Genomic DNA, 27,911 nt, shown 5'->3' with positions numbered 1-27,911 from the left:
CCTAATGAAGCAGAAGTCCCAGCCCTGTGCCTTCCCTGCGTAGGTCGGCGATATTATGCGGAGGATCTTCGCCTCCTGCCTCTCCTGCTCCCACCCCCTCGCCCTCCTATGGGAAACGGTGCAGCAGGGGGTGGGGGGGAGGCCAGCCCTTTTATAAGCGTGGTCTTGCAGCAAGTCGAAGTAGACAGGAGTGACGGGAGATTTGGGTCGCTCTGAGATACCCACCTCCCAAGCCTTGGGGTCCCTGGGATGACCAAAGGGGGAATGGAGTCAGTTGAAGTGTTCACGTCTGAAGGCAAAGGCAGGGGCTTGAAAGCGCAGAAGGAATTCTTGCCTGGGGATGTCATCTTTGCGGAGCCAGCCTACGCTGCCGTGGTTTTTGATAGGTAAGAGAAAAGCACTTGTAAGAAACAGACTGAAAGCACTGAAAGTCATCTCGAGGCAAAATTTCATTTGGCGGGGCGGGTAAAAGTTTGAAAGTATCTGGGCAGCAGCAAAGATGGGTGCGAAGGGAAGTCAGAAGCACTTCTGTAAAGACACATTCACAGCTTACTGTGAATGTGCTTCCCAGGGCTCAGATCAGCTTTTTTACTTTTAGTATGGAGCAATCTGTTTCTAGGGTGTGATCTTGCAAGGTGCTCGGTGCTGTCAGCTTTTACCAAATGCTGTGGAAGTTGCATGTATTCAGTGTCTCACAAAACCGGACCCATGGTACGCCCCAGTGAGCTGCCAGGAGTTAGAGTAATTCAGGTACAGCGATCTCAGACTGACTTTGCTGAAGCTTCTGATCTATATGAGATAAAAGTGAGTTACATGGTGCTCTGCTCCCATGTACCACCTCCCAGCTGTACACTCTGCTTCATTGCCCGCTGCCTTCAAACTAGAAGCTAGTGGGGATCTGTGACTGATAGTGTTTCTGTTAAAGTGATTTTGTATTTATAGCTAGCTGAGTTAACTGGAGACAAGTTTCTGCTTTCGCTTTTGCACGAGACTGGTTTTAAATTCTTGTTCACCCTGGTGTAGCCAGAAACTGAATTCTGGTGCAAATGCATTTTTCACTTCTGCTGCTTCTTTCAAGGACAAACAACATTCGATCAACCTGCGCTGCCAGTGTGGCTGGTAGATGCCCACTTCTGCCCCTCAAATTAGTGGAAGATTCACTTAAATACCCTCAAAGCTAGAAGACACAAAGAACCAATTTCTATGTTAATCTCCCATGGGATAAGTCTAGAATAAAGCCTCAGACATGAATGGAATTTGTTCAGCCTTATAATATGCTAACTGAGAACGGTATTTGGCCCAAACTTTTTAACCAAGAAGCTAGGTGTCAGCTAAAGGTTTCGTTCTGGGCTTAGGAAATTTGTGAGCATTCTTCAAGGGCAGCATGGTGAGTCCCCAGACTGATTTTTTTTGCCCCAAACCGCCAGTGACTTTAATGAATGTTCTGCACGCTAAATAGGGCAGTGAGTGATTCTGCCTAGCTGAGCTTTCCCTGATTGAATAAACTCTGCTAATGAAGTCTGGGATGCAAGCAGAGCTCATGCTGCTGTTTTAATCCCGGTCATCTTGTAGCTGAAGCTGATTCATTCTACTGTGTGATCTGGCAATAGCAGAGAATTGGGGATTAAATGGACAGAGCAGGAAATAAGGGTTTTTGCGTTTTTCATTCACTTTTTCCTTGCCCTTATACTGTCATTGGGTGAACATGTTTATGAATCTTTACAATAGCAGCAATGACATTTTCTAGTTTTTATTTTAATATGTCATTGAAAAAGCTCACATTAAAAATGTCATTTTTTTATTTTAATATATTAAGTTCTTGAATTCTTAACCCTGAGTTCAATTACAGTACTTAGTGACAAAACCATCTCTCCTTGACATGTCCTTTTAGCTCTTGTACTTCAGTTTCACTTTTGTCACTAGCTGGAATCTTGCTGTGATACTATGTTTGCTTTGGAAGTGCCTATGGACAAGTATTTCTCCCATATGCCTTATGAAAAATACTAATTATCTTTTAAAGCATTGAAAACATTTTGCCTTTTGATTGCTGGTTGAGAATTTTTTTTCTTCTATGTGATATGTTGGAAGCATCAATGCATAGAGCAGAGCTGCCCATGTTGAAGAGCTACAACTTCACTGCATTTTCAAATGTCACTTGTGTAATGTGAGATACGGGGAGTACCTACCAGCACATCGGCTCTTAGACTGCAGACTTGTGTCTTAAGCTTATGTTTCCAACAGAAAACCTCAGATGGGGAGAGATGTGCTTCCCTCCCTCCCCAATCTGTGTTTGTTTAGCTCCCAGAGGACAGGTCCAGACAGTGAGCAGCAAGGGGGCAAAGTAAATACATCCCTCCTCTGCAACTGCAGAGGATGGGGATGGCTTCAGTTATTCTTATTTGTCTGCTTCTTCTTCATGCTGCTGTGCAATAATAATGGACTCTTACCCTCCCATGGCACATGTCATCCCAAAGCTCTTTATATACGTCAGTGGTGAAATGCATTCCCAGGATCTCCAAAGCAGGCAGTGCCAACTAAATGCTTGTTGGTTAGTGCTCGGCAGGGATATCCTAGGCCTGAGATATAATGAAAACATGCATTTTTCATGTGAAAACTGCACTGATGTTTTTCACACACACACACACACACACACACACACACACACACAGGGCTTTGGTTTTGAAGGTACCTTCTACCGCTATCCAGATTATTAAGTTGCATATAAGTCCCATCGAACTTATTTCTATCTAAGAAGGTTAGCCTGGATCCTTGAAGGACCTGCAAGAATAAATCCCCACTAGGCCATGGTGGCTGGTTTGGCCCTGAAAGAACTGCTGTTGCCTCTGTATGGATGAAGACTGTATGGATGAAGAGGCATGTGTTTTTCCATGCCCCCAAACAAGCATTTATAGGTCCTAAAACTGTTGTTGAGCCTACACTGTTAAAAAGGATCTCACCCTGCATTGGGAAACTCAAAGTCTAGAGTCCGTCATCCTAACTCCACTCAGCATCTTCATCTCTTGCTGAAAGCAATGTTTATGTGTACTATGGAAAAGGGTTTCCAATGAGGGGTATCTTTAATTTTTCAGCTCAGGTCCTACCAAATAGGGGACCAGATTTTCCACAGCGCTCTGCTATCTTTGTGTATAAAGGCCACCATGGAAGCACAAGTGTGCAGAGTACTTGGAAAAGTTGGTCCATACTTTGCAGCCCTTTGAGGAGCTTAGTTCTTTGGGAAGTCTAATCCCAGTGTGGATGCTGAGTCCCTGAAATCCTGCCCCTGATTTTGCTGTTCTATATGGATGCCCACCATACTACAGCGGCCACACTGCCGTATTCTGTGTGACTGCATGTGATGTGGGAACACAGCAGGTGAAGCAAAGGTCTCTTTTTCAGATTAGTAGGAGCAGCTCTTCAGAGACACAGCATAGTTTTCTTGATGTGGCTGTACTACAGGATGGAAAGCAGCTTCTGTTTGTGCCCAGGCACAAAGCTGTCAAGAGATGGGAGGTGCTACTATTCAGAAATGGGGGACCCCCATAAAAACTGATCATCATTTGACCTGGTGAAGAACATAATTGTGAAATGAAAATTTTGCATTATCTGCAATAGGCATTTAACTTCACGTGTGTAAGTGAGAAACTCCTCCATAGGGCTTTTGCATAGCAGAAACCTACCTTTCATACTCAGAGAAACTACCAGAAGAACAAACCTCTTTGCTCTGACTGTACAGGGATCTAGGGAGCCTGAACAACTGATTTTGTCACCTGGTGTTAGGTCCTCACTGCAGAAAGGGTGGATATGCTATATTTTGGGCTTAAATGATGCAAAGACCCTTATCTATATATTGATGTGAGGAACTGCTGAAGTAATTTGGACCTGAGGCTGTCACCCAGCTGCATTATATGAACGTCTGTCTTTCAGTAGGAGACTGAGTTTGAGGAGGTGTTGAGAATTTTATTTTTCCAGGAAAAGGAGAAATGTTTTCTTTTACAGAACTCGATAATCAGCTATCATACTCTGAGAAAGATGCCTCAATTTAACTGGACCAACCTACAGGGTGATGTGATGGCTTGTCCAGCAACATGCTTTGGGACTCAGCTTGCAAATTAAGACACTCAAAACTAAGGTCTGTTATAAGTGTCTGCATAGAGCTAAGGGCAGGATTCAGTTGCCATAGGTGCTTAGTGTCATTTGAGATGCCCCAGGGTGTCTGAGACATCCTCTTCAGGCTGACAGGTACAAAACAGGATTTATGAGAATCAGGCCTCCTCTCAGGCCAGATGGGTGTCCCTGCAGAGCCTAAAATAACACTAGGCTCCTATGTCCAGGCAAATGAAACTGGCCCTAAGCGCCCTTTATAATCAATGGAGCACTATAACTTGCACCAAACACAGACACATACCTTTGAGCCGAATGGCTTTCCAGACCCCACTGAGTGTTCTGATGGGATCTCTACTTAGATACTGAGGGTACAGGTGAGCACATCTAGGTGCCTAAATCTGCAGACTGCATCCCACCCTGGAAGCCCCTGAAGGTCACAGGGATCCTGAAGGCCCCTGAAGGTTCCTGAAGTCATTAAGGTTGGTGAGGGCTTGTATTGTTCGACGCAATGATCATCATCTGAGCAGCAGTTTCTTACCCGGTGCCAGAGATTTTTAGTCCAGAAGTACATAAAAGTCAAAGTGAAGCTAAAGAAGGTTCCTTTAGATGTCAGCCAGCTCATAGTTTCTTAGATTTTAAGGCCAGGGTATGACTCACAAGGCTAACCCTGCACATTACAGGGGGGTGGACTAGATGACATTTAAAGGTCCTTTCCAACCCAAACCATTCTATGATTCTATAACTTTTTTCTTAACATAGTGATTACCTGGCATTGACTCCTGCATCAAGCCTGATAATTCTACCTGAAGCAGAGCAGGCTATTTAGAGAGATGGTGAATACTGATTGAAAAGGGGTGCAGAACTCAGGGTGATCTCCAGTATTTTACTGTTTGGATAAAGTGCAGACACACTCTCTGGTCTGTGTTTGAATCAACCTTGCTGTTATCAGCTGAAATAACACTTAGAAAACATCAGTGTCAGGCCTGCTTTGCCCTAAAATACACACAGAAGGTTGAAAATATATCTTCTCAAGGGATTCTTTGCCTTTGTTGGAGTAATTTTTCGATTTCCAAAGCCCCTGTGCAGTCCTCATTGTCATTACCTCTCACTGAAGCTTTCTGTAGTGCTCTGCTTACGTGCTGGGGTTTAATCCTCCCCTCTTCCCTCCTTACTTTTCCTCTGAAGATCCCAGGTCTCCTTTCCTCATTGCCACCTTCAGGATGATGGCATTCATATTGCCTGGGATCAATGTACAGTATGTGACCTTCTCTTATGGCATGTCTGTTGGCTCTCAAGCCTGTAAGAGTTTACATTTCCTGTGGGCATGGGGATGCCCGATATATCTCTGTCAACCTTCATCAAGAGAAGGTTTGCTCTTTAACCGGTGGGGTTTGAGAGACAGTAGTCAAGGCAAACAGTGTCATGTGGTAGAAAGCCAAGATCACCTGAAAGATCTGCTTGATGAGTGATCTTGCAAAATTGCTATAAATCAGAGATCATGCAATTTTTGCACTCCTTTTTGATGTATGAAGCAGGCCCAAAACATTTTCCAAGGGAAGCATAGGGAGTGGCATTATTGTAGCTGGGATGACCTGGGGATATAAGAAAAGCAAAATTTTCCGTAACAGCACGAGTCTGAAAAGATTATGGAAGCAAATCCTTTGAGTTGATACCAATAAAAACTGAGAGTTAACGTAATCTTATCCATATTGCCTAAAATTTTCTGGGGTTTATTTTTTTATTATTATCTCATTTGTTCAAATGCTTAAATAAAACCTGGGAGAAAACCTAGCTTTTTTAAAGGAAACCACACCCACACCTCTTTAAAGAGAGGCTGAGAAAGCTTGTAATGAAAGACTAAAAGTAAAATAGTCTAAGATAAGTCCTCCACTCAAATCAGACAAACCAGGATGTGTCATCCCTGACATTTTAAAAATAAAAGGTCTAAGTTCCAGCCCCCTTTTTTAAAGGAGCAAAACTATTCTTGTGCTAGTAATTCACAATTATAGATATCGTCTGTAGAAACCAGTTATTGAATACTTACTTTTTCCTTTCACTGCTGAAAGAGTAGGTGCATTTCCTTAGGCTGTTGTGTTTAATGAAGTGTTACAGCCTCTGCTTTGAAAGCCAAGTGGACTTTGCCTGCAGCTCAGGCTATTCTTATGCTGTCCTCTGTAGGACATATAGGAGAGAGTTGCATAGCCAGCCAATAATAAATATGAAGCAGGTGGACTTAGGTGTAAGTTAGGTTGTCTCTGTGTGTCATCTGTCACGTAGAGAGTAGCATAAACTCATATTAAATAGTCTGTGAGCTTCTCACCATGTCCATTAGCTGTTCAATGGAATCCTCCTTTTATTCCTACTACAGCCATCTCACTTTGCTTTTCCACATCAGTGAATGAGATGCTGTGGGTGCTGGATGGGAAATGATTGGCAGATGTTTGGGTTGTGCGTGTCTCAGAGGTGAAGTCAATATATTCCTGTGGCAGTGCTCAGCCCTCTGTCCTGGCAGGTCCAACAGATCTTAATTCATCTGAACCCAATCCAAGCAGTCACAAGAGCTATTTGTTTCTTTTGCTTTCACTGAGAGCCGTGCTTGCAGGAGCCATGGCTTAGTTGACAGTGCTCTGTCACCTCTTGCATTTGTTGGCTGGCACATTGAATCATTGCTTTTTGTGACTGTAGCTACATCCAGGATTAGTAGTAGTTGTGCGTCTCATCTACGTAACATCAGAGCTCGTGAGCCCTTGAGAGCTGAGCTCAGTTGACTCTTGGATGAGAGGCCAAGGAAACCTGAGGCTTTCCAGAAAGTCATTTAGTGAGTCAGTCAGTGGCACCTGCCCTCCGAGTCAGTCCTAAATCCTTGACCTGGCAAGGCTTGGACAAGCTGGAGAAATCACTGTGCTAATGAAGATGCTGCTTTTGGGCAGGGTGAAAAAAAGAAGTTCTCACTATGTGTGGAAGATGGCAGTGAATGAATGGCCAGAGATCACTCCAGAGGCCATGGTGTATATAGACACAGCAGAAAGCAGTTATATTGTCACCGTGTTAAAAAGCAAGGGAAGCTGAGCACCGAGTATCTAAGGGTTCAAACCTCCAGGGCTCCTGTGTAGGTACCACATATTTCTCCAGAAACTTTCAGTGCTGCCTGACCATGCAGTATCCTGACCACATGGGCACGGGCTGTTCTCTTTATAGGGAGCGGAAGCTCTATCTGGGCCACCTGGAGCCATTTTGGGTTGTGTTAAACACTTTCTAGGCCAGACAGAGAAGGCTTTATAGATCAGTGATTTCCACAGGCTGAGAGAATTGGGTTTAACCTGCTGCTCCCCCTGTCCTTGGGGAACCTGAACCATTGCAGAGAGGATGACAGGGGACATTGCAGGGGAGACTGTGAACCACTGAAAGCCTTTGGTATCCTTGGTGTTTTCTGCCTCCAGGATCAGTGGTATCATAGCCTGTTATAAGGTCCAGCCCTGGGGCCAAGGAAGAGCCCCACTTTGCCATCCCCATTCAGGGCATCTGGCTCTGAGCTCCTCTGAGACAGGAGGAGTTTGCACGAGTGCCTAGGGACACCTGGGGCATTTAGCTGCTTGCAGGGTCAGGCAGTGCTTGAGCAATGTTTGTTGAAGATTTAGGCAATAGACCTCAAATACCTGTGTCTTCTGAATTTTTTACTGTGCCAAGAGTTGAGCCCAGGCCTCTGGAGCCCTGGTGATGCACATTATCAATAAATCCAGTCATCTTTTAAACCATTTCTAGTCATGGAGGATCCCACAAAGGTTGTGTGAGAGGTGTGGTATTTCTTATACCTGCCAGTCAGACTACCTGTGAGTAATTGTGTCTGCAGTTTCAATACCACATGAACCGTTCTTTCACCTCCTTGGGAAGTCTTGTATAACTTTTTTATACACATTTTTCTGCATTTCTGTGTCTCCTTAGAAACGAGGGCTTTCCAGTGCTGGTGGTAAGTTCCGCCAGTTGTGTTTGCTTTGGAAACTCTGGACACCTTATGCAATAAAGATCAAAATGCAAAGCCAACATTTTAGTATTTTTCTGTTCTCAGAGAGAGAGCTGGGGGAATGCAAGCCTCTGTTTGAGGACTAGGGGTTTGCTGCACCATATTCCTCTCTAACCTGTCACTCCTCTTTACAGGGAAACTTCTTTAACTGCCTTTTTGCTTTCTGACTGTCCTCAAAGCACGCAGGCAGCAGGAGGGAGGCCCATTCCCTGCATGAAATATCTCCCCGTGCCTCCCGGCACGATGTAACCATGCGGGTTTTATCAGCTGTCTGGCTCTCCTTTGCCTTACAAGGAGTGTAATCTCTCTTGCACCTCTCTGCCCCTCTGACTTGACAGCTGACAGAGCACAGCCTCACATTTCTCACCACCTCCCAGCTCTTTCATTTGACTTAATGGAGTTGGCTGCATCCCCCTTCCTGGACACGTGCTCCCCCCTGCCCCATCCTGGCTGCTTACCTTGCATTGTGTTCCCTCCTGTGCGCCGGCACTGCTCACTGTCATTTTTCAAACCTCATTTTTGCATGTGGTTTTGTCTGCTGCAGGTCGCCCTGTTTTAAATCAATGGCCTTCTGCTTTAAATCAATGGTCCTCTGCTTTAAATCAATGGCCATCTTCATCCCGCAAGAGTCAAGGCGCAGGGTGGATTGTGTCAGCAGCTCATGCAATAGTGCCAGAGGAACGAAAGTGCATTTTAAGTGTACTGTGATAAATATAAATATGCATGTGTATGTTTATATATAGATCTGTATAGTGGAGAGGCAGCACAGTCTTGGGGCTGGGCACTTGGGCTGTGAGTCTGATTCCCGCCTGTAGTACAGCCTTCTCGTGTGATCATCAATACATTTTTTATTTCCTTGTGCCTCAGTTTCCTCATGAGGGGCTGTGGATGATGATAATGTTCCCTTGGTAATGAAGCCTCTGTGGTCAGTGAGCTTTTTGCGATGAGAACCTTCCTCCTAGGGCTGGCAGTGTCTGAGGGATGGGAATTTAAGGTCTCCTATACTGTCGAGCCTGGCTGGAGGCAGAGGTAAAGTGAGCAGCTGCCTGGAGAAGCAGGCATCTGGGAGCACCAAATCAGGCAGTGAAAACCCTTCTCTAGCAGCAAGGGGAAAGTCTCAAAGTTGTTTGGGCAGGAGATCAAAGTGTCTCCCCCTCCTTCCCAACGAAGGGGCAAGGAGCTGGAGATGTGAAAGGGGCACATGGGGGAAGTGTCCTCTTGGTCTGGGACCCCGAACACTCTCAGAGGGAGGATATCAGGTTAGGCTGCTTCATCAGTATCCCATGAGATATTCCACCCCTCCAGCCCTGGGTTATAGTTGCATACATACAATTGTAGGATGCTTCTTGGAAATCCTGTTTTGAAGGATTTGAAGAAACTTGCTCCTTTTGAAAGGTGTTCCCCAGTTATCCCATGACCATCTAACTCACAGTAACCTCTCAACTAGTTGAATCGCACAGCCAGAAGCAGGAGCAGCCAGCAAGCAGCACTTATTGCTGCTGGCACCAGAGGAAGACACGTCAGGCTTTTCAATTTGGAGTAGAATTCTGCATTGCTAGTCCATCTGCAGGAAGGCTGCAGTGGCCTAAAGAGCACAGTGCTAAAGCTGACGCTGGACTGAACAAGGAGGACTTCATGCCCTTAGAGCAGGGCACAGCCCTACATCAGTCACTGTGTTCATTATCTTTAATGTTTAACAACACCTTCATGGGGGGCATATTCTGGGCCACTGACCAGCACTAAATCATTGATGCTCTCAGCTCAGCAACATACCAGCTTTGTGAAGATGAAAGATTCCCTGGACTTAGTAATAAAATCTTAGGGTAGTCTTAAATGCAAATACTGGTCCCTAAACTTGACATTACAGCTAGGCCACCTCAGGTCCTACCCCAGCCAGCTCTTGAGAATTCATCTTTTTTCTGTCTTCAGCTGTTTGGTGTTCATTTTACATCCCCAGGCAGCTGAAAATCCATTTGTGCCTCAGCATTTGTGCTTGGGGGCCTGCTGAATGCCTGGGAGCTTGCCCTGGTCCCTCAGACCCTCACTAATCCACGCTAAACATCTGTCTGGAGTCACCAGAGTCACTGTGCTGCCGCTTCCTGATGGTGGACATCCGTGTACCACAACTGAAGGCAGGAGAAGACATAAACCACTCTGTGATGAGAAGATCTGCCTTGAAGGAGGCTGTTCTTTTGGTTTCCTCTTGTCATTTCCAACACAATGCCACAATTGCCTCCAGTACAGCTACACCTTTGGCCTGGAGACAAAAAGAAGTGACAAGCAAAGCTGCTTTTTAGTCCACGGAAATGTGTCTCGTTTCAAGCCGCACAAACACAAGGTTTCCTTATGCAACCACTTCTATATATCACTATTAATTGTGATGCACCGCTGGTCTGGTCAGTAGCAGAGCATTTCTGATGTATATTTTTGATGCATATGGTCCCTCTTGCCCAATGTTTTCCCAAGTTTCAGACATAGTGGTGGCCGCTGATCCATTTTGTGACCCAGTCCACATGAGGACCAGGAAAGCCTTAGTGCTTTGGTGAGGATTTACTTCATCCAAATTCAGAGGCTTTGCAGGCAGGTGAAGCTCTCAGCCTGGCATTTTGCCTTCACGTTCTTCTTCATGCTTGCCAGAGCCACAGACTCATTAGGCATCTCCTTTCTGCTCAGCAAATGGGTGGCTGGTGCTTCAGCAAGGGCCAGACAGAAAGCAAAACCAGACTGAAAATCCTATTAACAGCGGCAGCGCTGAGGAGGAGCAGATGAGCTGCAGACAAGAGGGCTGAGAGCTGGGGAATGCTTTATTGCTGTCCTCCTTTAAACAAAATATTTGTCTCTCTGGCGTAGCCAAACACAAAAGCAACAGCACTGGGCAAGTGCATGAGCATTATGCTGGGTGGGAGGTTTCTCCATCCTCCCAAAAAATCTCAGAGGGTCTGTCCTTAGTGGATGTGGGGAACGCAGGGATGCAAAGCTGGCAGGACCCTCACTGGGTGGAGCTGGCCCTTCACTGAGGTACGAGCCAATGGGTCCTTCCGTCCTTCCAGCCTGACACACGTCATCTGTCACACCTGCTTCAAACGACAGGAGAGACTCCACCGCTGTGGCCAGTGCAAGTTCGCCTACTACTGCGACCGGACCTGCCAGAGAGCGGCTTGGCTGAACCACAAAAATGAGTGCTCTGCCATCAAGAAGCACGGCAAGGCACCCACTGAAAACATAAGGTGAGAGCCGGTCTCCAGGGTCTGAGCCAGCAGTCTGGGGATGGTAGGAGAGGACAGGGCATCCCTCTGGACGGTGGTGAGGAAGATCCGAGTGGCCTGATTTGGATGGGATGGAGGTGGGAGACGGTTTGGGAGAGGCCAGGAGCATCCCCGAGGTGATGGGATGGGGACCTGGAGGAGCATCCAGGGTGCAAGGGGGTCGTGCTCCTGGGCTTTTTTTTGGTGCTGGGCCCCAAAAACTCTACTGCAGCTGAACATGATGAGGCAAACCTGCCCGGGGTGGTTTAGGAGGCGTGGGAAAATGGGGAGTAGGTGGAAAAATGGAAGAGGAGATGGACTCGTCCCCAGTCTGTCTACGGGATACATTGATTTGGATTCATATCCTGGCTCTGTTATAAGAAAATGAGAGGAATCCCCAAGGAAATGAGAGCCATTGTGGAGGGTTGGGGACCTGGAGGTCTGTAGCACTTCTCCAGGTAAGAACATAGATGCCAGTGCAAAACCCTGCATCTGTCTCTCTTTCCTTCAAAAGCCCATGGATGGTGACCAACCATCAAACCATCAGCCATTCAATTCTGACCCTGTCTCAGTCTGTCTGCACACAATTTCCCACCCGTGAAATGAATTTCAATGATCCTTCAGTCCCCCTCCTTGGTCTTGGTGGTGATGGTGCTAACACCTGGGGCTCTTTCCTGGCCAGGCTGGCTGCCCGCATCATGTGGAAGATAGAGAGGGAAGGCAGTGGGCTGGCAGAGGGCTGCCTGGTCTCTATCGATGACCTGCAGAACCACGTGGACAGCTTCGGCGAGGAGGAGAAGAAGGAGCTCCGTGCCGACGTGGAGAGCTTCCTTGAGTTTTGGCCACCCCAGAGCCAGCAGTTCGGCATGCAGTACATCTCCCACATATTTGGAGTGGTATGTCGGAGGGGTGGGAGAGCAAATGAGGGGCTACTTTTAATGCCAGCTTCCAGGAGTCAGTCTCCAACCAGCCTGAGTTGAGGATGCTCAAGTTCATCCCTCTCTTGCCCTTAAGAGCCCATAGCAGTTGGGATAGCTGAGGTCAATATTTGCTGCAGCTGGTTATTCCCCATCTGCATGGCTTTTGCACTGACACTGGGAAACTGAGGCATGGAAAGGGCAAGGTCTAAAACCTTTTATCTGTCTCACCGTGCAGGCAAATGGCTCACTCAAATCTAGGTGCTGTGTTGTTGTCACAAGTCCCACTGGGAATCTCTCTGCAGCAGGGAGAGCTGGGAAAATCTATTTAAACATATTTTTAGTAAATATACTTAGAATATATTTAAATATAGCAGATCTGTTTTAGTATATACATTGATGTCTATTATATATTGTAGCCGTTAGATTTTTACATGTATATTATAAACACATATTTTGTGTATATATATGTAAAATAGAATCAGGTAAAATATACTAGATATATTTAATAATATCCATTACTAACTTGCTAACTATAAATTGTTGTTCTCAGTGTAGCAGAGACAGAAATTCCCAGAAGCCAGTTCAGGCTGAGCTGCTCTGCCCCCAGCCCTGGTAGAAGTCGGTGTATCCTGGGCTGCACTAACCCCTCACCTGGCAACACTGCCCAAGGGGCCAGGGTGAGCTGAGACGAGGCACATGCTCTGCTTGCACCTCTGCTGATGGCTGGTGTGGCAGAGAAGTTGGTTTTGCCAGCCCTAGCACAGGGAGGACACACAGCATCCTTTGGTACCCACCCCAAAAAGAAAATCCAGTCTGCTGGGCACAGGGAGACCTATGTACTAGTGACTGGCATAGCTTGCCCATGCAGAAGTAAGGAAGTATAGATAAGGTACAGAATCAGCTAAGAAAAGACACTTAACTATTAACAGAGTAAAATAATTAGCAGCCAAGTTATTATTTCCTTTGGTACATCCTGTTGCATTTTCTCTTTGCAAATACTTCCTTTGTTTATGTTTGTGACTAAAAACTGTTCCATTCATATGTGATAATAATGTAATGTAACATATAGAAAAGTATAATAATTCATTTGAGATATATATGTCATGCAAAAGTAGTCATTCTGAAAATTGTTTGGGACTCATAACAAACAGTAGTAATGGGTTTTTATAATCTCTGTGGGCCACCCAGAAAATATGACCAGGTTGAATGCAGCTCTTAAGGTTGATTTCTAACTGATACCTGTTTTAATAAGTGTGAACTTTGCTTTCTGCTGATGGTCTGCTTGAATTGCCGCAAATTCATTTTCCTGTGACCTTTTTCTGAATTATTTGCGGGAAATGAATATAAGGAAACCAAAGCATGGTCAAACCAAATTTATCTTAGACATCCCAAATGAATATTAACAGCAAATATTCTGCAACATTTACTCAGCTCTGCTCTGAGCTGGTCCATCTGCACGAGTCCTGCATTTCTTCTCTTCTGATGTTTTATCTCAACTAAAGATGTTGTTTCTACAGCTACCTTCTGCAGTGATCTCATAGGCACTTCTTTCTCCTTAAAGTTTGGAGATGGGATGCTGGAGACATACGTCTTCTAAAGCATCAGTGGGAACTGAGAAATCCTGAATGTAGTTGAGTTCAGCATTTTCTCTAATGCTTCTACCTGCCTATGTTTTGGGACTAGATCAGCTGCAATGGCTTTACCCTCAGTGACCAAAGAGGACTGCAGGCTGTTGGTGTGGGAATCTTCCCCAATCTCTGCCAGGCCAACCATGACTGCTGGCCCAACTGTACCGTCATCTTCAACAACGGCAAGTGAGTGGATTTCTTTCCTTGAGCACAGCAGGGATGCTTCCTAATGGGCAACTCAGCAGACTCTGCTAGCCCCACAGTGTCAGATCCCTGCCCCAGAAAATCTATTCATTCTTGTTTCCTTCTCTAGCTCAGAAGAAAAGTATCAGGATTTTCTTTCTAAAGGGGAACTGTTTGCTCTCTTATTATTGTTATTTTAAAAATTATTGTTGATACACTGAACAAATACACAAAGTTTTACCCCAAATCCAGTAAACCAGCAAAGAATTTTTCCCTGGTTTCTATGAGTTTTGAAACCAGTCTTGAAATAGGAAGATAAAGTACTAAGTAGCTGCCTAGATCAGTCCTTGTATTCAGGCTTTATTTATAAGTAGTTAAGGAACAAATATGATTAATAAACTATTAAAGATTATACTGAGTCTACAGTCCAAGAGTTTCTTACAACCGAAGCTTGCGATCAGCTGTGTATCGCTATCTGCTGATGTGTTTATAACCATCCCTAACACAAACCCTCATCTTTGTGAGAGTGTATCATCATCTCTATTAATCACTGATTAACTCTTTAGCAATGGTATCTTAATGACTGTTACCTGCAAACCGAGTCACATGCAATTGTGGGATGCCCTAAGCCGCTGGGCACTCCCCATTCTCAGCCAAGTCCTATAAGAAAACTTCTGTGGGACATGTGAGCTGGAAAGATATTAAGTGGGAAATGCAGGGATCTTTCAGCAGAGCTGGGAGCGGAGACTGCTCTCTCAGTGCTCGGGGAAGCCCGCAGCAGGGATGCTCTGCCCTTCCCAGTCTCCTCCCAGGCCAGAAGAGGTAAAACTGCTGCAAGTTGCATTGTGTGCAAGAAATTAACTGTGGGAAACCGCTTGCCAAAAACCACACAACCGCAGTATTTCATCCAAATTTTCCACTAGGTCTTGAGATTTTACAAATTCCCTTGTTCACCAAACTTTAGTGCTATAAGTTAACCCCCCAGCCTCCCCTTCTTTAACTAACACATTGCTTGTGCACTCTAGTTCTTGCTGCTGGTTTTACTTGATAAAATTATATCAGCATTTATCAAACAGCTGGTAAATGAGCAAAGAGAAAACCAAACTGCATTAGGACGATTACCTTGGTGGGAAATACGGTCTGAGGCATGAGTGGCATGAGGAGAGCCTCTCCAACCAGGCTGGGAAGTGGAGGAGGTAACTAACAGTGATAGCAACCCTGAAATCTGAGTTTGTGGGCGGTAAGTAGAGGAATGGCATTTTGTTTGCCTGGCAGCTTGTTGAAGCTCCCACATGTATCCAGTAGCTGACTTTAAACTTGACCATCTGGTTATTGGCCAGGTAAATTATGAAGGGTTCTTGTCTTTCTGTGGTAACCTGATGATAAACCCCTGTTGTGGGAGCTGAGCTCTCTGTCAGCGCTCAAGGCACAATACCGTACTTGAGAACCCACCACTCATCACACAGAGTACAGTCGTTGCTGATATCCCAGTCTGATTTCCATTTCAAGCTGTGTTTTAGAGAGCACGACTACTGATGTCCGTGGAGACATTTGTGCGTGGGAGAACTAGTCCCCTGGTGCCTGCCAAACGTCAGAAGCAGGTTTTTGCACATCCCCTGGCCAAGACCACTTCTAAAATCACAGTGCTAGGACAGTTCTCTGCCCAATCCTCCACAGCCCAGTGGTGGGCAATTCAGTTACTGCAGTTGCATAGCAAAAGCGAAGCTGTCATACAGTGAAACATAAGCCAGGCACAGGGAACCCCCTTGTCTCCTGTCAGGATGATGTCCCCATGCCCTCAGCCGTGTACCCTTCTTTTTTTGTTGTTGTACTTATACCTGTGTAAACTGCAGATGTTTGTTTTGTCTTTCAGTCATGAGGCTGTAAGATCAATGTTCCACACACAGATGAGGTGGGTCGGTCTTGAAAGCATCATCCTTCCCCCTTGCCCTGTACCCCTCATGCCCTGTGTTTAATGGAAAAGTTGCAAACAGCCCGAGGGGCTCCCTCTGTTTGAAGAAAATTTCACTTTCCCCATTTTCTGAACTTCTCCTCCCCATGTAAAGCCCCACTAAACCTAAACCTTAATTAACTCTGCATTTTGTAGTAAAGTAAAATGATAATGGTAATACTGTGACTGTCCCCCCCCACTGCAAATTCCCTCTCTGCCTTCCCACTCTCTCCCTTGGCTTCCTCCCAGTCAGTATTTCCCCTCTTCACTTCTCATTTCTCCTCCCCTGACTATGGCAAGAGCATGAAAGTCAGAACAAGGTCTCGCTAATCTTGTACAGCCCAAAATAAAACCTTGCATATTAGGAGATGAGAAATGATTGCATTACTGACATACTAAATAGTCCATGTTTCTTCTGCAACAAACGGTGCCTGTTGAATGTGTTGACTACAGTAGCAATACCATGAGATGTAGGTTTCATCCTTTTTTATCATAATACCTGATTAATGTTTTACCTTTTAATGATGCCACTGTTACTTGATCCAAACTAAAGAAATCACGAAAATATATGCTGAAAAAGAAGCTTTCTGCTTAGATCATGGCACTTGGTATGTTATAGTTAGTCCTGTTAAAGGGACACTGTTGTCTTTAAACTCAATTTCATGCAAATGTGAAATTTCCTCAAGTAAGATGTGAAATGCTTTTGAAGTGCTCTTCTGCACCATTGGCACTTACTCGGTGCATTATAGATAGGGCCATAAAAACAGGCAAATGAGTTTCACTTCTGATTAGAGTTGCTATTTTGGGGCAATTTGGGTTTTGATCTATCAGGCACTCTCTGTGCCTGTGTGTGTGTCTTTCAAGGTCCTTGGTGCTTGGGGCAGACGCTGGGGAAAAAGCATGGGACAAGCTCCGTGGGGTGCTCTTGGCTGACAGTGTCTCTTTAACTGTAGCATTTAAAATATGCCATGTGTTTCCAGGCTTATCCCAAACGCTCTCAATCCCCTGCACACAAGGGATGGCTGCTTAAAATATACCTACTGTGCTTAGGCTACCAGGGGCATCATAAAAGTCAGAGGCTTCATTTTGCTTCTCTGGTTGCATGACTCCTGTTAACGAGGATCCCATTAAGTGTGAATGGGAATGTTTATATGTGTAAACCTTTCTGGTGGGAATTGCTCTTTTTCATGCACTTTCTCCTGGAGTAGCAGGTTGCACCTTTCTCTGGCTGGCATTTTCCCATGGTTGTGGCATAACAATAGCTGCCCTTTGTGATGATGGCATGTTCAGTGATAAATTTCTTAAGAAATATGCTGTTGATATGTGATCTAACACCCAGAGAAGTTCAAGACCAGCATCAGGGAGTAGTTTTCGCAGCAGCTTTAGCATAGCTGAAAGACTCAGAGCTACGCCCTTGGTGCTGAGAGCTTATAACGGGAATTACAAGGGAATTACAATCTCTTTGCAGAAATATGATCACACAGAAAAAGTAAAGTCAGAAAAAGTCATATCCTCCCCAAAAGACTTATTTTTAATGCACCTAGGGAGACCTTTGGGTTCTATGCTACCTGTGCCTTTGTTGAGACCTTCACTGGGTCCCATCTAAAGCCCCTCATGTTCATGTGGGAACCAGCAGGTCGCCCCGAGGTCCATCTTGTAGTAGGTGTGTAAGTCAAACATGCTGTTGAGCTTAGCAAGAGGACGATTAAGGCACACGCTGCCTGCAGTGAGGGAGTCCCAGGACTGATGTACCACACTTGTAGGGCTACAGTAGGGTGGGAGCTCAGACCATGGGACTGGCTTCATTTTGATAACCTGTAAGTATGCTTAGCTGTAAAAACATGTTTAAACAGCTAACTGGTCCAAACAGAGAGCCCAAGGTCACTGGTCTAAGTGAATTATTTCTAACTGTGTGTAGAGTCACTAGTAGATGGGGAAGTAGATAGGTACAGAAGCACCACCTTGCAATTGGTATTAGATGGAGGTTTTTCTCACTCTGGCCAAATTCTTCAGCCAGTTGTGCCTGTCCAGCCTCCTTAGCTGAGAGATGGCCCAGAGTAACTGGGAGATTAAATGTGTAGAGTGAAAAAGCAAAGGAATAGTTTTGAGCATCCATGTTATTTAAGACCTTTTGCAAGGAAAGACAGGAGAGCAAGGCAGGTGTAAAGAAAGATATGGCTTTCCAAAAGCCTGTCATTAAGGATTTGATGTGGATTTTTGTTTAGTAACAGAGACTGGTGATTTCCTTGTGTTTAATATTAGCAATATCAGATCAAATGGGCTATATAAAAAATAGACTATTTCCAGAGAATTGTTTCTAAGCCTTTATGTAAAGATGCATGAACAGGGTGAGGGCATCTCTTACCCAGCACCCAGAAGGAATGTGTCTTAACTTTTCAGAGCGAAAATGATACTGAAAGCAGCGTGGCTCAGGATCTGGGACTCTAGCCAGGGATGTGTGGGTAGCATGCAAAGCAGTACTTAAAAAAAGACCCAAAGTCCAAACTCAGCATTTTGCAAGGCTCGATGTGTATTTCTGATCTCAGGGTTTTCTTCTGGCCAGATCTCCTGCAACACAATAAAAGTTTATGTCTAGCTTCAACCCCCTCCCACATAAAGTAATGGGTCTTTAATCTGTTTATAGCTCAGACCCTTACGTATCCCTGACAGGGATGGGCAGAGGGGCAGGAGAAACTGGTGTGACCATGTTTTCACTCTGTATTCAGTTAACCAGACTGCTGCCCACCTCTGCATTGCCTCCCTGAAGAGCTAACAGAGTACCTTAGGGGAAGGACTCACCTCTCCAAAGCAGGAGCAGATTGCAGGATTTGTCCCTGATGGTTCTATGGCTGCACCTTTGCTTCTGCTGCTTCTCCAAGTCCACATTTCGTCTCCTTTGCACCCAGGATCGAGCTGCGGGCACTGAGCAAAATTTCTCCCGGGGACGAGCTGACCGTTTCCTACGTGGATTTCCTCAATGTGAGCGAGGAGCGGCGGAAGCAGCTGAAGAAGCAGTATTATTTTGACTGTGCCTGCGAGCACTGCAAGAAACAGATCAAGGATGACCTGATGCTGGCAGTGAAGGAGGGGGAAAGCAAGGTATGTTTTGTCCTGCTGTGTCCAAACCAAGAGGTCTCCTCCACCCAGGCATCTGTGTGTCTCTGTGACTGTGGTTCTTCAGCCTGGCGACACTCTCGATAGGGACAGAGTCAGATTTTGGCAGAAGCCTGACTAGTGCCAATGTAAGAAAGGAGAACAGAACTGAACCTTGATTGAGCACACCACCAATTCAAGCCCACTATGCAAGGCCAGTTTAATCCCTATTATGCAACATAAGTACATTTTTTAATTTAAAATTTTAAAAAGCCTGAAAAAGTTACCTTTAACTCTGACCTAAAAGCAGAATGCTAAAATATTGGAAAATTAGGTCCAGAGCTGAGAAAAATCCTGGCATTTAGATTGTGGGCTTTTTTTGAGGAACTGAAAGGGAATCAAAGTTTTGGACAGCAGAAAGGAAAAGGTGTTGCAGGTGATTCATGGTGACAGGACTAACCAGCACTGCTGAAGCTGTACGGTTTGTAAAACGTGCACAATCACATTGACTCCAGGAAGGTGGGAAGCCTGAACTTTCAGTCCCTCCTTGCAAAGGCCTGTCACAGGGAGTTTGTACTATCGCTTGACATTTGCGCATGGTTGCTGTGGGCACTGGCAGACTGACGGCGAAGAATTAACATGCCTGACTGTTCATTTTTAAGTAATCTCTGTTTTCCTTGGAAGTCTCACAAGTTATGGAGTGGGAGGGTGTAATGCTGTGTCTTGCTGTCAGCAGTGGGATGTATTGCTTGGCCAGCAGCTGCAGGTTATGAGCATGCTGGTAGCTCTAAGACTTTCTTTTTTGTTCCTCTGCCCAAGGATATAATATTTTTTGTGTTCTGTGGCAGTGTTAGCTTAGGGGATTTCTACTCCTGCAAGCTTTACAAAGTGTATGATGGAAAGGAAAGCAGGGTAAGAGCATTTTAATGTGTTATCAAGTCACTGATCTGCACTATCGAACAGTCACCTAATGAATCAAAGAGTACAGCTCAGGGCTGATGTGGGGCAGGACCAAACAGCAAAGGTGGGATGAAGACCTCTTAGACTGGCACTGCCACCAGGAGAGGCCCATGGAGCCGCACCTTCTGGGGAATGAGTACAAAACCCTCAGCCTCCACCTCAGCACAGGTACCAGAAAGCCAAGCTCAGTCCTGTGACTCTTCTTTCATATAGGTGCTGGTCAGAAAAGGCTGGATATTGCAGAGCAAAAGTCTCTCCTGGAGCAAGGTTTGGAGAAACGGGATCAAACTGATATCAGGGAGCTCCCATGGGAAGTAGGACACGGGACTAGAAGAAACCTTTTGCTTGTTGGGTTCCCCACTAGTATAAAAGACTCTGCTATATAATCCTATTACTAAGTTATCAAGCTTCATCTTACAGCTAATCCTGAGTACTGAAACTCCCCACTTCTAATATAAAGCTGTCCCAGAGCTCAGTCATCTGATGTAGAAGCATTTTCATCTGACTTTCTGTAGAAGTATTTGCAAACATCTCCTCCAGTGGATGGCATAAAAAAATCTCATCTCTCATTCAACACCTGCTATCAAGCCGTGATCTGAGCAGTGAGATGCACCATCCCCTTTTCATGAGCATTAGAGGTGCTCTGCAGCATGCAGCGGGAAGACATGCACTTTTGGGTAAATGTCCTCCACAGTCTGAAGTGCTTGTATAGAAAAAGCCTGTAACTATGCGAGGTGCATGATTTCAGCTATTAAAAATACACTCCATCCACAGACAATAAGCATCCAGACTGACCTCACCTGCAGAGCACGTCTGCTGGCCACCAGCTCTATTGCATTTTCTGAATTCTGGCTCACTTGCCTGAGAGTGGCAACACTCACAGCTGCGTGGAAAAAGCGCTATGAATGTATGCAAGATTGACAGCTTACATCCTCAACAGCCGCTTTGACCTCCAGTCCTTCACCCCTTCCAAATAGTAGCAAAATTGCCATTGTTTATAATGGCAACAGGATTAGGGGTCTAGTAAATGCAAGAGAGAATTTTTATGAGACAAAGCTGCTATGGAAGTGCTGGCTAAAGTACCTATTCTGGGAGTCTTTACTCAGACAGCATAGTGATGTGATTTGCACTGACATTAACATTGCCTTTGAATGTGCTCTGTGTATTAGGACACCCTGCATGCTGCTCAAACAGCTGCCAAGATCTGATTAGCTGTGATAGCTTCAGTCTAATAATATAGAGTAATAAATCATAACACATACATGTGTATCCATAAATAGATGGGGAGTATATGGCTCTGAAAAGCTGCTGTTTGTCTTTCCATACAAAACTTTCAAGAGCTTTTCCCAACTAGCTGAATTTCACAGATTCCTCAAAAATCTGATTGACCAGGTGTGGGAAAAAGACAACAGGACAGTCCCACGGTCCTGACTCCAAATCTTTGCATACTTTGTTGCAACGTTGGGTCTCTGCTTTTGATTCACACTCAGAGGTCCTTCCTGGTTACTGGGCATATGCCTGTGCTCTGGCTCTATCTTGTGTCTCCAGACCAGGTTCTTCCTGCAAGCTCCTGGAGTCAGGTGATTGTGGGCTGATTTCAGATTTCCCATTTATGGAAAGGAAGGTCACGATAGCTAGAATAGTTTGAAAATGCATATTTGAAAGGCTCAGAAAAAACGGAAGATGAATGAAGTTGCTGGATATCATAATGTTATATTTCAGTATTAAAGGAAGGGAGAGGAGGCAGCTAATTAGGAGCTGGTTAGTGTTTTGTCAGGTATATATATATACCTAGATGTGCATCGTGCCTTCAAATACATGGTGAAATCCAAACTTCGAGATGTGTTGGAAAACATTTCACTCTCTGGATGCAACTGAAATCTGAGGTCAACCGTCTTATGGTGGTTGGACTTAATGACAGCATTTCTCAGAGTGGGTAAAATTTAGTGATCTTTCTTATCCTTATTCCACTCACCTCTCATTCAAGAGCCTGATTTCTCTCAAGCAGCTGCACCTGATACATGCTAATCTGTGGCTTGCACAGCCTCATTGGTGTCTCGTGAGGCCTCCCAGTTGCAGGGTCGGTTGTCCCTTTTCCAAACGAGAGAAGTGGAGGGAAGAGTCAAGGAACCCAGTTATGCATACCAAATGTACATGGCCACAACTCTGATGAGCAACACTCTCGGTAAAGTCAGCAGGAGCTTCACTTCTCCATTTTGTAGCAGCACTATTTCAGACCAATCTTAGGCAGGTCCAAGGAGGCATGCTTGGATATACAGCCAGTGGTAGGAAGGTAGCGAGTGATGTGGGAAGCATCTTGCTGAGCTGATTTGTATTCCCAGACTGTGAAACAAGCATCCCTTCAGCCAGGGTATTTTGGCATGCATCAGGCAGTGCATTTTCCTCACTGGTTTTCCTAACATTGTCGCCAGCCTTCTGCAGAGACGGTGAAGGAGGTCATCCAGTTCTCCAAGGACACACTGGAGAAGATCAACAAGGCCCGCATGGAAGGACTGTACCATGAAGTGAGTCCTGCTAGTTTTGCTCTCTTGCTGTATATGCACAGCCGGGAAAAGTGGGTCTTGTCCCTCTCTACATCAATGATTTAAGGATGAAGCAAACCCCCATTGCTGTAACCTGACTATCCCCATGTGCTTCCTGCCCTCTTGCCAGCTCAAATTGCAAAAGCTGACACTGGTTTCTGCCCTCTGTAAAGCACGACCATGTTTGAGACAACATCCCAGCCTTGTCTCTTTTGTAGTGATGACACAATGAGATTTAAGTGGCTTCCAGCACCTCCAATTGACACAAGTGTTGAATCAAAGGCCTCCTGGGCAAAAAACATGAGTTACAGGGCAAGTGCAGTGAGTCATCCCTGCCAGGTAGCCTCATAAAAAGGAGGACATTGGGTTTGGGAGAGGGGAAGAACAGTCAGGAGACCTGCCACAAGCATCAATCTATGGGCTACGTTTGCCTGCGTTGATCTCCACTTCCTGGCTTCTGCATGTTGCTCATTTGTTGGGTGCTGAGGATGAGTGTGCGGTGTGGGAGACCCATGTCCCACCTGGAGCACAGGTCAAAAGGGTGAGCGACCTCAAGTTGCTTCCTCCTTTCTCTGTCTTTTGCTGACCCAGGAAATATTTAATTATTCTCTTCAGAGTATAATGGCTTCAGGAAAACACTCCAGGTTTAGCAAAAGCCCCTGGGTTTGAACTTACTTTGGGAAAAGGGTGAAGCCCCCAAGAGCAGAGATCAGGACATTGTGTCAGGGGTAGGTGCATCCATGACACAGCAGAGCAGACAGGCATGGGACAGTGCAGCTGTGTGTCTCCAGCCCCATGGGGTCATTAAGAGCACTCATTGCATCAAGTGCTTGTAGGAGGCTGGGCGGATGGCGTTGGAGTATGAGAGTCCTATTGGCACTTGGAGTCTGACAAAACCCAGCCTCCTGGGGTCTTTCTTCTCCTGAATGGTAGACATCACTTTTTCCTCACCAGTTTTATGAATGTAACCCTGGGAGAGAAAGCTTTGAGCACCAATCATTTTGGTAGGATGATGTTTCTCAACACATCAAAGCATATCCTGTCTTCCCCAACCTTCACAGAGGCTGACTTGGCCTCTAGGACTGGTATGGACCATGCAACCCACAGGGCTTTGGTGTGGCAGTTTTGGGGCCAAAGGGGCTCTGATTTTCCCTTCCTCTCACTGATTCCCCCGAGCACAGGTTGTGAAGATGTGCCGCGAATGCCTGAAGAAACAGGAGCCTGTGCTGGGGGACACGAACATCTACCTCCTGAGGATCCTCAGCATTGCCTCTGAGGTGCTTTCCTACCTCCAGATGTTTGAGGAAGCAGCTGACTACGCCAAGAGGATGGTGGATGGCTACCTGTATGTCTGTGCCCTATTTTTGGCAGCTCTCTCTGGTTGTGCAATGTTAGGCAGTGTGTCATAGGAATAACTTTCTTAGCCTGCTCTCATCAGGACAGCAGTGATGGCATTCAAATTGGGACCTGATTATATCACCAGACCCTTCCTAAATGCATAAGAGCTTCCAAACACCTCGGTACTAAACTGTAAATGGTAAATGCTTTGGGTACATCTTTCATTAGCCTCTTTGTTTTGTCTGAGAAGTATCTCAGGGCTGCCCTGGTGGCAAGACTCAGAGCCTGGGTGCAGGACAGAGAGGTGGTCACTGCAGGACATGGTCTGTTCCCCTGCACCCTGCAGAAAGGAGAAGCTGCAGAGAAAAGAGAAACCATGTCAAATGGCTGTCACTCATGATATCCCTTCACTGTTGAATAACATGTGGATTTTTGTCTTGGCTAATTAGTATGCACAAGTCCTGTGGTACAGGCTTGGTGAGAATAAAGAAATTCAGGCTTAGTTCACATAGATCCAGGGCAAACCACAGAGTAAAAATGATATACTTTATTATTACTGAGGTTTTAGTACAGGACTGATGAGTATTAATTAGCAAAAAAAACAAAAAAAAAACAAACAAACCACCAAAAATTTAAAAAGGAATGACAGCCATAGAGAACAGAAGAGAGAAATACCTGTTTTACCATCTCATTCACCCTCCTGCTGAGAGCATCTCGTTCCCATTACTTGCCTTTTTGGTCAGTTCCATCCCAAAAGGCCTGTGATATTTTGTTCTTTTTCAAAAGAGTGACAGAGTCTAGAGTGAACCTCCCTGGCTTGCAAGCCTGATGTGCCACTTTGTGTCCCAGCCCTGGCACTGAGCCTATTGAATGGCACACAGGAAATTTCTTCCCCTGCCTGTTTCTCAGCTTCTCAGTCCAGAGCAGGGACTGCAGTAACTTCCTTCCTTGCTTTAAGATCTGTCAATTCAATATGCCAAACAAGCCCTTGAAGGCAGCAGGTTTTCAGGTGAATCCAAGCAGCTTCTGACTCTGCCTGTGCTTCTAAAGTTGGATCTAGAGGCCGGGAGTCATCTTGCCCCTCTGGCTTACTGACTGGTAGGGGAGTGCTCTGAAAGTCCTCAGAGGCGGGGATGCATCCCCAGGGTGTGAGATGAACATTTCTGGAGTTTCTGGAACCACCTGTTTCTCTTCCCACTTTGAATGAGGAGCTGGTGGTTGTTGCATTCTCTGAAGTTGATGCTGTCTGGGCTGTAGGGTCAGATCTGGGTTTTGTTTGTGCCAAAATAACATGGAATAACAGAGCTTGGCATTCTCCAACCCAGGTGTCCAACTTTTCCCGTTCACAGTTTGTTCATCCTCTTTCACAACAACTTATGTCCTTGTATAACTCGTGTCCTTGTGTAACTCATGCCTGCCCCTTTCTAAGCAGGGCTGCACATTTCAGTGGCACCAAATGCAATAGGCTCTTCACTTGAATAAACAGTCTGCTCTTTGGCAAACACATCGCGACACTGACAAACATTTGAGAACCCAGATATTTCCTGAACTAAAATTACTCAATGTTTTTCCAGGAAAATATACCATCCCAACAATGCCCAGCTAGGGATGGCCGTGATGCGGGCAGGAGTGACTCACTGGCATGCTGGTCTCATTGAAGCCGGGCATGGCTTGATCTGTAAAGCCTATGCCATTCTCCTGATAACCCATGGTCCTTCCCACCCAATTACCAAAGACCTGGAGGTAGGTGTCATCTCCTGTGTTGTCTCTGCTGTCTGTCTGGGCAAAATTACATTCAAGCTGTAGAAACAACCAAGACCTGAGAGATGTATCAGGTACTGACTGCATCCTACTAGTGCTGTGGTTTCCTCTAGGTTATGTTACAGTCTGCTGGGAAATGCACATCCCTTCCTATGGGGAATTTTCATCCCTGAAAAATAACTTTTATCCTGCATCAGGACATACATTAAAAATGGCTGCTGAGCCCCTGAATATTCTTTGAAAATGCTGTGACCAAGGACAGAGTCTCCCATTCTTCAAACAGCCTGATTTCTCTGCTCTCAGATGGATGGCATTACAATTTGACTATATCATACTATGCATGGTGGATGTTCCCACTTTATCAACTGATTTTCATTATCGGTGTCCATTCTTCTTTATTTACCACTCCCCAGTCTTTCTAAGCCGCAATGTTTTTTTCCTCAATCGATTAATAGGTGTATTTCCTAGCTTAGGGTCAAGAGCTGCAGATCCCAGGGAATTACATCTGCTCAGATATGATGAACTATTTACAATTGCAGCTGAGGATCTATCATTTCTTTAGCCTTTAACTCACCCGACGTGACCTGTTAGCTTTACAGCATTCTCCTTTATTAACCGAAAAATTACATGGTGCCAAATGAAATCCTTTATTGATGTCTTAGTCCCCATTATAGCAGAGCTATAATCTTTATTAGCGCAATTTTATGTCATCAGAAAAATTAATATCTAGTACCTAAAGCCAACCTGACTGTTTCCCTATATATAGCAGAGGGTGAGACCCCAGCACCTCCATTTCTGTATATCCTTTCCCACTTACTGCAGGAGGAAAATAGCTGATATATGGCACATGCTCTGTGCTCCTAAATCAAGGGTTGAGTAAACTCACAGACAGCTGTAAAAAGTTTTCCTAAAATCCTTTCTGAGCCTGTGTCATAATGCAACATTAGGAATGACTCTGCTCATGGTGAATCCTGGGATGCAGGGGGTGCAACTGTGACGTGGGTGAGGAGGGGCTGAGCATCCCTCTCCTCCTCTCCTACCTCCTTCCACATGAGGTGACCCCTACCCTGGTGATAGGTCACACCAAGGGTCAGGCCCAGGGTGTGGATGGAAAGTGTATTCGCTCCCTGGCTCTGCACAGCATTGCCTCTATGTCCTGCATCAGGCTTCCCAGCAGCCTGTGGAAGAGCTTGGTGCAGGAAGGGCTGGTGCCTTCGTCACCTTCACAGTACACAGGCAACCAGGTTTGAGGAAGTAACTGGATATCTGTATCCAGTCAGCTTTGGTCCTGCTGGTGGGCACCTAGATTAAGTTGCATCAGTCATTACACAGCTTAGGACATCCCTGAAGGACGGTTCCTAGTTTTAGGCAGTGCTTTATTCACTTGCTTTGAGATCCCCTGCGTCACAGGTGTTATAACCTGTTGTGTCCCTCAGGTCATGCGTGTCCAGACGGAGATGGAGCTGCGCATGTTCCAGCAGAATGAGTTCATGTATTACAAGATGAGGGAAGCTGCCCTCAAAAACCAAAAGATTCAAGTCATGCCTGAACCCAGCAATGAGGCCTCACCAAGCCTCTTCCACAAGAAGGAATAAACCCTGAGCTTGACACAAATTCATGCCTGTTGGATAACTTCACTTGTGGCACCTCCGAACATGGGGGATGTGATATAAGAATGTGATATACCCATAAGGATTGTTCCCAGCGGCACCAGCCTGAGACCGTGGACCTGCTGGGAAAGAGTCCTGAAAAATCTTCCAAGGACTCAAACCAGAAGAGACATTGGCAGAAACAACATCCTTTTTCTACCACTAGCATTAAAAATCAAAGTGAAAAAAACTGTTATAAAATTATTTACATTCTTATTGGAAGCCTGTTTCTCTCTACACAAGTCCTGATCCTGAAGTCCTTGGTTAAATTTTTAATTGATCCTTTCCTAAGTGGTTTTTTCCCATCACTTCCTTATGATGACATCATTTCTTTCCAGTGATGCCCATGGGTGGTTGACCAAGGGATGGTAGAAGTGGGAAGCTGGTTCCAGAAAGTGTCAAGTATGCCTCTGGGCATTCAGTGCAAACTGAGTAAGACCCACAGATGGTGTTTTCTGTAAAGTGGTGTTTTTCTAATGAAAAACTGCTGAAAAATGATTCTGCAGCTGACACGG

The 27,911-nt window shown here is 45.4% G+C and overlaps 1 protein-coding gene across 2 annotated transcripts; it reads left to right on the top strand.

Moving 5' to 3' along the window:
- SMYD1 (SET and MYND domain containing 1) lies at positions 1–27,639 on the top strand. Of its 2 annotated transcripts, XM_082482694.1 has the most exons (10): positions 1–386; positions 11,176–11,352; positions 12,053–12,266; positions 13,974–14,104; positions 15,975–16,013; positions 18,959–19,151; positions 22,538–22,630; positions 23,830–23,993; positions 25,561–25,729; positions 27,184–27,639. In XM_082482694.1, the coding sequence occupies exons 1-10, from the start codon at positions 250–252 to the stop codon at positions 27,340–27,342; spliced, it is 1,476 nt and encodes a 491-aa protein (XP_082338820.1). In that variant the 5' UTR covers positions 1–249; the 3' UTR covers positions 27,343–27,639. The 2 variants fall into 2 exon arrangements, with proteins under 2 accessions (XP_082338820.1, XP_082338821.1); XM_082482695.1 differs by lacking the exon at positions 15,975–16,013.
- Positions 27,640–27,911: the final 272 nt, after the last annotated feature.

This window comes from Vanellus vanellus (assembly GCF_965231255.1).
Source record: "Vanellus vanellus genome assembly, chromosome: 4".
Lineage (NCBI taxonomy): Eukaryota > Metazoa > Chordata > Aves > Charadriiformes > Charadriidae > Vanellus > Vanellus vanellus.
This window is presented reverse-complemented; position numbering and strand designations above follow the sequence as displayed.